The 10,432-nt window shown below is 46.1% G+C and overlaps 1 protein-coding gene across 1 annotated transcript; it reads right to left on the bottom strand.

Moving 5' to 3' along the window:
* Nucleotides 1-5,268: 5,268 nt before the first annotated feature.
* LOC132583173 (vomeronasal type-2 receptor 26-like) lies at nt 5,269-10,383 on the bottom strand. Its single transcript, XM_060254844.1, has 3 exons — nt 10,323-10,383; nt 6,556-6,710; nt 5,269-5,919 (listed from the first exon to the last, which is right to left on the bottom strand). The coding sequence occupies exons 1-3, from the start codon at nt 10,381-10,383 to the stop codon at nt 5,269-5,271; spliced, it is 867 nt and encodes a 288-aa protein (XP_060110827.1).
* Between the last annotated feature and the right edge of the window lie 49 nt (nt 10,384-10,432).

Below are 10,432 nucleotides of genomic sequence, written 5' to 3'. Positions count from 1 at the left end.
ACAGCAGCTGTGGCTGCAGCTCATGGCGCCTGCAAAGCCAAACGGGGGGGAGAGATAAGATAGCGGCCACCTGGTTCAGAAGACAGCGACTCCTACTGGTTCCCGCGGGACTGCGGGGCAGTCGGTTCAGCCATGGCTGCTTTGCTGGGAGTTTACCTCCCAAGGCAAGTGTGCTAGGAAGGCTTGTAAGTACAAACACGAGTGCCCGCTTTGTGGAGGGCCGCATGCATTCACAGCCTGTAACAGGTCCAAACCAAGGGGACCTAATAAGTGGCTGAGCGGAGGGCTGGGGCAGCATACTGCAAAAGGGGCCCAGCCCCATTCAGCTGAGGGTTCGTAGGGAATTGTTGCGGGATTATCCTTGTTTGGATGAAGCACATTACCTTTTGGAGGGGTTTTCTCACGGTTTCAGAATCCCTTATCAGGGTCCACGGACCCCATTTTCTTGTTCTAATTTGCATTCGGTTAAGGGTTTAGAGCACATTGTGAGGGCAAAGATTAAGAAGCAGTGTGCTGAGGGCAGAGTGTTAGGCCCGTTTATGTCTCCTCCGCTGCCAAATTTGCGGGTGCCCCCTTTGGGGGTGGTGCCTAAGAAAGCGGCTGGCGAATTTCGGTTAATTCATCACCTTTCTTATCCCAGGGGGTGGTCCCAGGGGGCTATCCCAGCGAAGCTTTGCTCGGTAAAGTACACCTCTTTTGACTGGGCAGTGCAGATCGTTCGACGGTGTGAAGTGGGTGCGGAATTGGAGAAGTGTGATATTAAGTCAGCATTTCGCCTTCTTCCTGTGCACCTGAGGAATTTTGAATTGTTAGGTTTTGTGTTTGAAGGGAGTTTTTATGTTGACAGAGCATTGCCGATGGGGTGTTCAGTTTCATGCGCTGCTTTTGAGCGGTTTAGCACCTTTTTGGAATGGGCGTTATGTGTTAGAGCTGGGGTGCGGGACACAGCACATTATCTTGATGATTTTCTCTTTGTGGGCCCTACGGGCTCGTGGCAGTGCCTCGCTCTGTTAACGGCTTTTGAAGGGTTAACTAAAGAGTTAGGGGTGCCACTGGCTTTGGAAAAAATGGAAGGCCCAACTATGGTTTTGACCTTTTGGGGTATCGAGCTTGATACTGTGCACCCGTTTTCCAGGCTGCCCGAGGACAAGCGTGAGAGCCTGTTGGCCCGGGTTAGGTCTTTTCGTAGTAAGCGTAAGGTCACCCTCCTTGAATTGCCGCAGTTGGTGGGCCATTTGAACTTTGCATGCAAAGTCATGGCCCCAGGCAAGACTTTTTAATGGCAATTTTGTGACGGAATGGCCGCCCTGCGTCTGCTGTATCATTTTACCCGGGTTACTAGGGAGATGTGCAGTGACCTTGGGGTTAGGGAGACATTTTTGAAGGAGTTCAATGGGATTTCCTTTTGGCGTGGTGATATGCTGTTAGAAGCAAAGCTCCAGATAGTATCGGATGCTGCTGGTACCACTGGTTTTGGAGTTTATTTCAGGGGGCACTGGTGTGCTGGACAATGGCCACAGGAATGGTTGGGTTCCGAGTTATGTCGGAACTTAACATTTTTGGAATTTTTTCTGATTGTTGTGGAGGTTTTCCGTTGGGGTGAAGTTCTCTCTAATCACACGGTGCACTTCTGGTGCGACAACATGGCTGTTGTGCATGTGGTTAACAGTTTGACATCTAAGTCACCTCCGGTGATGAGGTTGGTTAGGGCATTTACTTTGCACTGTTTGAAGTTAAATACCTTGTTTTTGGCAAAGCATGTTCTTGGCATCTATAATGGTATGGCGGATGCCCTATCCCGTCAACAGATGGAGCGCTTTCGTCAGTTAATTCCGGAGGCCGACCTGTTTCCTGTGTTCATCCCAGCAGAATTGTGGCAGATTGGAGGGATGAAGTTAGCCGGGCAATCCACCTCGCCATAGTGCCCAGCACTAAAAGGTTGTATGACCGGGTGGTTAGCCAGTTTTTAGCCTTCAGGGAAGGGGCCAGGTTACCGGATGTATGGCCCATGCCTGTCGAACAGCTGCTGCAATTATGTGTTCGGCAAAGGGAACAGGGCCTTGCAGTAAAATCTATCCAGGATCAGATGGCGGCGTTGGCTTTTGTTAGTAGGGCGCGCGGGCATCAGGATGCGACTAAGGATTTTCGCATACAAAAAATGCGGAGGGGTGGTCTCGAGAGTTAGGTCATCGTGCCAATAGTAGGCAGCCTATTTCACCATCTATCCTCATCGGGCTTCATGCCACATGGGCCCTTGTTTGTGGCTCCATTTACGAGGAGGTGCTTTTCCATGCTGTAGCATTGACGGCCTTTTTCGGGGCTTTCAGAGTATCTGAGTTGGTAGCACTCTCTCGTGGTGATGCGGAGGATCGGCTGGTCCTCTTTCCCGCCATGTGGATATGTCACTTTTGACTAAGTTTCAATTTTGGACCGTCACGTGCCGGGCTTTGGCCCGGCTAAATCTCGGTGGTGGGGGGGTAAAATTTGGTACCCATCCCTTTAGGATTGGAGCCGCTTCCACAGCCTGCAGCGCTTGGTTACGGGGGCAAGGACATTTGTAGGGTGGGACGTTGGAAGTCCGGGGCCTATTGTTCTTACATTCAGCCATTACGGCCATGAGGCCGGGACCTCTCCACGTTAGCTGCCCCCCCTTTTTTCCTGTTTAGCTGTTAATGTGTTATTGTTATGTTTTGTCATTCAGTTTTAATGGCTTTTTTCTCCTAGGTGGCGTTGAACGGAAAAGGATCCTTATATGCGGCCACATGTGTTTTGGGCGGCACATCAGGCACGACGGACGCCAGTTGGTTCACAGCTGGGCCTGAGCGACAGAGCCTTAATTGAGTGGCAGGGCCGCCGTGGCATGAGGTGGTCCAGGCTCCTGCCTCTTTTGTTCAGGGGCGTGAGGGGCCCTCCTCCGCAGATTTTGGTGATGCATCTGGGAGAAAACGACTTGGGCCTAATGAAGGGGAAGGCCCTTTCGATTAAGGCCCAAGCTGACATCGCCTTGATTGGCAAAAGATGGCCTGGCATTCGTATACTGTGGTCGGCCATGTTGTCGCACTGGGTTTTGCGGGCAGCTTGGGACCCAGTGGGTTTGGAGCAGGCTTGGATTAAGGCCAATAGGACCTTGCAGAAAGCCCTAGCCAGGGGACTAGGCATTTATCTGCCTCATCCTTCCATCCAGTCTAGCCTTCTGGACTTGTACAGGGAAGATGGTGTCCATCTTTCGGTAAGGGGCAACGAGGCCTTTTTGGCCGACTTGCGGCAAGGGCTGGTTCAAGTTTTAGGGGTTGGTTTGGGTACAGTGGCCTAAGCAGAGGCTTGGCACTGTCAGTGGCTGTTTGTTGTTGGGAATATGTTTTAGGGGATTGGTGAGCTCCCGTAGCACTGCACCATTTTTGGAGGATGGCCTCTCTGGGGAACCGTTAAGCTGTACGGCCTAAGGTTGGCTCCAGGGAGCCTGGGGGATCCCATCACAAGGAGAGTGTCCACATTCCAGGCTGTACGGCTTTGGGAATAGTGGAGCTTTTGTGGGCGGTCTGGCTTGACCCCTGGCTTGTTCTGTCACCATGTTCTGCCCTTGCCATTAAGTTAATAAAGTGGCCCTTTAATCCATTCCTGTGTCTGTCTCATTATTCCCACTAGGGGGGCAATTCGGCCCCTTCCCTGCCGAGCGGTCGATTGACCGCTAAGGCAGGGGGCCATGCATTTCCTTGGGATGGGGGCGAGGAGCCTTTTAAGGCTCACCTTGGGTGGGGGCGAGGTGAGCCTTAAAAGGCTGGCCCTGCCCTCAAGTGCGCAGATGGAATTAACTCTCGGCCCGCCCACCACCCGTCATGCAGTCCAGGCAGAGGCTGGTTGCCTATTTTATGGGGCCGGGTAGGAATTTTTCGCCCCCTGACAAATTGGCTGGTCGGGGGGCATTTTTGCCTACCCTGTACTGAGGGTATTGGGTGCTGGCAATTGGACTGGCAGTGTCATTATATAGGTTGGTCACTGGCTGTTTGTTGTTGGGAATATGTTTTTGGGGACTGGTGAGCTCCCGTAGCACTGCACCATTTTTGGTGGATGGCCTCCCTGGGGGACCGTTAAGCTGTATGGCCCAAGGTTGGCTCCAGGGAGCCTGGGGGATCCCATCACAAGGAGAGTGTCCACATTCCAGGCTGTACGGCTTTGGGAATAGTGGAGCTTTTGTGAGCGGTGATCATGTTGCTGGGCTGGCCGGGTCTGAGCCGTTTGGTTGGCTCATACCCGGGGCTTTGGGGGCTCACCATTTTCAGGTCATGGAGGTGGTCTGGCTTGACCCCTGGCTTGTTCTGTCACCATGTTCTGCCCTTGCCATTAAGTTAATAAAGTGGCCCTTTAATCCATTCCTGTGTCTGTCTCATTATTCCAACTGGGGGGGCAATAGGCTTTCACCTACAGCAGAATCTCAGGATGGTGGAATGATGTATTTCTGTTGCCCTTTCTCCATTGGGAATTATGGTTGACACTGTTCAGGACATTCTGTGTTATTTATGTTCCTCACCACAGTTTAGCTTGACGTAGATATTATTTCACTCCACTGAAAGCAAAGGGGTAAGTTAGTCCATGAAATTAAGACTTTTCCTCCTTGAGAGGACAGCTATGGCAAACCTGGGTAGTATAATAAAAAGTAGAGACATCACTCTGCCAACAAAAGTCCATATAGTCAAAGCAATGGTATTCCCAGTAGTAATGTATGGTTGTGAGAGCTGGACCATAAGGAAGGTGGAGCACAGAAGAATAGATGCTTTTCAGCTGTGGTGCTGGAGAAGAATCTTGAGAGTCCCTTAGACTGCTAGAAGATCAAATAAGTCAGTCCTAAGTGAAATCAACCCCAACTTTTCCCTGGAAGGTCAGATGCTGAAGCTGAAGCTCAAATACTTTGGCCACCAAATGAGAAGGGAGCATTCACTGGAGAAGACCCTGATGCTGGGAAAGACAGAAGGCAAAAAAAGAAAGGGATGGCAAAAGATGAAATGGCTGGACAGCATTACTGATATAACAAACACAAATTTGAGCAGACTTCAGAGGATGGTGGAAGACAGGAGGGCCTGGCGTGACTTTGTCCATGGGGTCGCAAAGAGTCGGACTCGACTGTGCGACTGAACAACAACAGTCCAGTCAAAGTTAAGTCATTTTCTTTCTGTGAGACTAAGTATTAATGACTTTTATATTCTTTTATTTGGTCTTCTCATAATTTGAACCTTGTTCTTTAGTTCAGGCCTCAAAACTATAATATAGCATTTAGGGCAAAAAATACAACCCAGCACCAGAGGCTATGATAGAGAAGACCTCCACAGCTACCATGTATTTTCCTTTGGTGCTCAAATAGGTTGGGACAAAGGTCAGCCAAACACTGCAAAAGACCAGCATGCTGAAGGTGATGAACTTGGCTTCATTAAAACTATCAGGCAACTTTCTGCCTAAGAAAGCTACCATGAAGCTCACAGTGGCCAGGAAGCCCATGTAGCCCAAGACACAGTAAAACATGGTGACTGATCCTTCATTACATTTCAGAATTATTTCTTCTGTCATTGAGTGCATATCAAATTCTGGGAAAGGAGGAGAAGTTATTAACCAAACTGTACAAATAGTTGTTTGAATCAAAGAGCAAGAAAGAACAATGGAGTTGGCCAGTCGTTTCCCCACCCAGTTTCTCATCCTGAACCCTGGCTTGGTGGCTATGAAAGCTAGAACCACAATGACAGTCTTGGCCAGCACACAAGAAACAGCCACTGAGAAGATGATGCCAAAAGTAGTTTGTAGAAGGAGACATGAAAGCTTCTCAGGTCTGCCGATGAAAAGCAAGGCACAAAGGAAGGAGAGCAGGAGGGAGATGAGGAGAATGTAGGAGAGATTCCGGTTGTTGGCTTTGACTATGGGAGTATCCTTGCTCTTAAGGAAGATACTGAGCACCTCTACTTGAGATCTAAATGTCTGATTGTGATCTCAGTTCTGTTAAAGTAACCATGGACCCTCATCAAGTGAAATTGTGTTCTACCTTGGAAGGCTTCTTGATTTGGGGAAGGCGTTTTGCCTTTAAACCAACAGCAAAATTTTCTGATTTACCTCCCAATTCTACAAAAAGTTAGTGGTTGTTGTGTTTCATGTAAGGATCAATACTCAGGGGATGCTGTTTGTTTTCTAATGAAATCCATGCAATATAAAAGAAAGATTCATTGCGGGGGGGGGGGGGAGACTATGAATATAAAACCATACCTTGAGGCTTTCATTTCAATAAAGTAATACAACCAGGGCTTTTTTTGAGCAGGAATGCACAGGAACACAGTTCCGTCTGGCTTGGTGTCAGGGGGTGTGGCTTGATATGCAAATTAGTTCTTGCTGGGCTTTTTCTACAAAAAAGCCACTTGTGAAACAGTGATGGTGTCAGGGGGTGTGGCCTAATATGCAAATGAATTCCTGCTGGGCTTTTTCTACCAAAAAAGCCCTGAATACATCAAAACAATACTACGCGAGGGGAAAAAATCCTTCTTACATGACTTCATCAGAGAAACTGGGAGAGGGACGTACTTCAAATTTGACAGTATCTGATAACTGAAATGCTTGCGAAGCAATGCCAGCATTGAGAAGGTCTCCTGATTGGTAATACTTGTGGACAAGAGGAAGTGGGTATCTTATTGAGCATTGAACAGGCTGAGATTTGCACACCACTTGCACCAGCAACACTAACACAGAAGCAACAAATAGCACCATCTTCCATGAAAATCTTTCTCATAGACACCAATTCGTCTGTTCTCATGCCGATAGTCAAACCTTAGTAGCAGTCATGAGATGGAAGGCACACTCACTAGCCTGATTCAAAGCCAGAATGGCACAGTTTAAAATATCAGTGAACAGACAGCCCCTCTCTGTCTCTCTTTCCAGGAACAATAATAGTAATATCATCTTTGTGTGTTTTCCCCCCTTTCCTAGTGGTCACTGGACTCCCAAGGAATGGAGAGAAAATTATGATGAATTTGCTGATTATAGGGAAAGTAATTTACCTACTCAGATGAACAGATGAACAGATTTTCTGCACCTTTGAAGAAGACAACATGTTGACTACTGACTACATCTTAGCAGTTTTGTATTCTGGGCTTCCTTAGTGGTAATAACTGAATCCATGGGGAGGGGGAATGAAAAATAAGGCCTTGATTGTGTAACAAAAAATTCTCAACATAGGGTCCCTGATGATTCCTTGAGCCACCTGGAAGTGACAAGGGTGGCTGGATTACACAGGACTGAATCAACATGCTTTTTGAGGGGGGCAAAATTAAAAAAAAATGGTGCCCCCTTATGGACCATTCTATCTTATGGTCCCATAGAATACAATGGACTCCATGCCCAATTTGGCACCCCCACCCACTGTCAGTGCCCGGGGCAAGCACCCCCTTCTCCTCCCCCCCCCCCCAGATCCGGCCTTGGGTTTACAAGTTTCCATTGATTCCTAGAGATAGCTGAAAGTGACAAGGATAGCTCTAGCAATGCTGACAATAGACATTGATTCCTGTAGCTACCTGGAAGTGACAAGTGTAGCTCTACTAATCACCAGAAACTCTATTTTCATTTTTTTTTTCTCCTCAGCACCAGTGCTCCACTTTGGCCTCAGTTTCCATCCATTGATCAGTTGAGCCACCAGGAGGAAAGGGTTAAAATTTGCCCAAATGGGAGCTCTACCTGTTTTGAGCAAATGGGATCCCTACCTACTTGAGTTATCATGAAGTACCATCCAATTATATTCCAATTTGTGATGTCCTGATCTGGAAGGCAGCGCCAGCTTGTACAAGTTCAGTGAAGTAACGTAAAGAGTTAGAGTCTTGCAAGATGGCTGGCCAGGAAGAGAGAATACAAAAACAGGTGAATGGACTATGATGTTGGAACAAACTGAGCTGAGGTTCAGGTCATATATATGCTTATACTGGGTAACTGTGTCCACTGGGAAGTTCTCAGCCTGACTAGTTTTAACCTAGGGCTTCTTTGAAATCTAGTTGGAGATCTCCCAACATTCCCACACTATAGAAATCCGTTTCCCTGGAGAGAAAGGCAGCTCTCAAACATGGAGTCCGTGGCAGTATACCCTGCTGAGGTCCATCCCTTCACCAAATTCCATCCTTCCAAGCTTCCAGCCCCCCACTCCCAAAATCTCCAGGAATCTCTCAACCCAGAGCTGGCAACCCTACTTAGACTACATATACTATTTGTCCACTTAGCAGAACATATACACATTCGTGGTTCTGTTATTGGCTTGGAAAGCAGAAACTTGGATCCCTTATCACAGCTCTTGTTTCTTGTTTCCTTTTTTAAGGCAAATAGACCTCACAATACAATGCTGAATAAACAAGTGCTATAGTATATGATATCAAATTACTGCCATAAGAAGATACAAGTGCCATCCTTATTCTTCCAGTGTGATTGCAGCAATTGGTGATTGCAACAATATCGGGGTGAACTTTTTAGGAGAGGCCCTTTTTCCATAGGGGCAATATGCTGCAGTCCCTTACTTATCTGGGATATGTATATTGGCCCCCACAGTGATTCTTTAGCAAAGAACTGAGTAAAATGTCTTCTTGTTGCCATTGTAACCTAGAGGATACATTCCTCAGACAAACATTTTGGTGTGTTCAGTCATATCAATCCATGATAACCTTGTGTGACACAAAACTGCCAGACTTTATCTTTGTAACCTTACAACTGATTCTCTTCTTTTACAGTCATTCTGTGTTAATATTATTTGATCACAAATGGCTTATTATAGGACCATAATGTATAAATGTCATAAAAGAAATAAACATATTGGGAGTATCAACAGTGGAAATGTGTAAAATGAAAACTCAGCAATAGAGCAGGAAAACAATATGTAAGAAAAAGAGCATCTCTCAGCACAATAATTAGGAAATACATTTCTCAAAATGATGGAGGTAGACCACCATGTTGGTTGATCTAGGAAAAGGAAACTTTAAGATTCCCATGCATATTTTATTTTCAGTTGAAAATGTGATGTGAATTCAGTAGAGACAAAACACCTTAACATAGATTCACCCAAAAAGTCCATCCATAGTTTTCACATATATTTGTTTACATCTACCTCACAAAAAGAGGCTTACAAAATTGCTGAGCATCATACAACAGTAACCCCACAGACTTCTACTGACACCATGATGAAGGAAGCAACTGTGGAACCTGGGTTGCTCACTGGAGAGGAACAGGTAAAGAGGAGAAAGAAGCAGTGCAACTAACTTTGGAGGAATAACCAAGGGGCAAAATGCAAGGGAACATTATTTCAAAATGAATGCACAGGCCCTCTAATAATTTCTTATTGCTTACAAGGAGAAGTGAAAATACAAATAGGGTTATTCAAGAAAAATGAGATATCTCCTCCTTAGGAGGGAGGAAAACAGTTTCCCTCACAAAATTCTACCAGAAAATTCTATAGTATCTGAAGCATATCAAGTGGGAAATCATTTTGGGTGGTCCTAAATGAGTCAAGTCAAGTCAAGTTAGCCTTTATTGGCATAAAATACATAGATATATACATCAGAGCAAATTGGTTAAAAAAAAAAGATAAAATGTAACAATTGCATACATATGCATCAGGAAAAGCATAAACATAAACTATTTCTATGAGATCCTCTGGCGTGCCTTTAAAACAGAATAAAGAAACTTAGCCACTTTCTCAGTGACACTAGATGAAGTATCGTTCAAAAGACGATAGACCTTAAGTGCATCAGAACAATCAACCATGCTGACTAAAAGAGGATATAAATACTTGTGATGAAGATCTGTATGCAAACTGACTCCACACATTTCTGCTTACAGAGACAGTATCTGACTGAGTAGGCTGTCTTGTTGAATCTGCCATAAAGAATGGCAGAGGGCATGGCGTTGCATCTGGCAAGGGAAAAAGCTCTACGCTGCTGTGGCACCTGCAAGATGGATAGATATGAGGCCATTTTCCCAGTACTAAGAGAGATCTCAAAACTCAGTGGGGAACAAGTTTTCTTAGCCAGACTGTATAGGTCGTGGCGCTCAATATCTACCAACCTTTTTTTTAATTTGTTGGACTGCAGTGGTGAAGGACAGCATGGACAATAGTTCTAGGGATAAACCCATTGCTTGGATTTTTCTCTCAATATGTGCCGACCAATTTGACAAATTAAATTCAGAGACCATTTGAGAGATATAGCTCCCCGGTTCAGAGTTGCAGTGCAAGCGTAGCCAGAATGGAAGAATCTCTAGCTCCTATCCCATTGGGCTCATGGGTGGCAAACAGTAGCAGAGAAGAATAGGATGTCACCTACAGCTGAATCTCAGGATGGTGAAATGATACATTTCTGCTGCCTTTTCTCCATTGAGCTTCATTGTTGACACTCAGTTCAGGGCATAAATGAAATAGGAGAAAACGCTCGCC

This window comes from Heteronotia binoei, chromosome 15 (assembly GCF_032191835.1).
Source record: "Heteronotia binoei isolate CCM8104 ecotype False Entrance Well chromosome 15, APGP_CSIRO_Hbin_v1, whole genome shotgun sequence".
Lineage (NCBI taxonomy): Eukaryota > Metazoa > Chordata > Lepidosauria > Squamata > Gekkonidae > Heteronotia > Heteronotia binoei.
The sequence above is the reverse complement of the archived record's forward strand: the minus strand, read 5'-3'. Positions and strand labels throughout refer to the sequence as shown.

Coding starts and splice junctions, on each gene's coding strand:
- LOC132583173 (XM_060254844.1), bottom strand. CDS start 10,383: ATGAAGCTCAATGGAGAAAAGGCAGCAGAAATGTATCATTTCACCATC. Junction 6,711..10,322: donor CACCATCCTGAGATTCAGCT/GTAGGTGACATC, acceptor CTTCTGTGTTAG/TGTTGCTGGTGCAAGTGGTG. Junction 5,920..6,555: donor CAGATACTGTCAAATTTGAA/GTACGTCCCTCT, acceptor ATCTTCCTTAAG/AGCAAGGATACTCCCATAGT.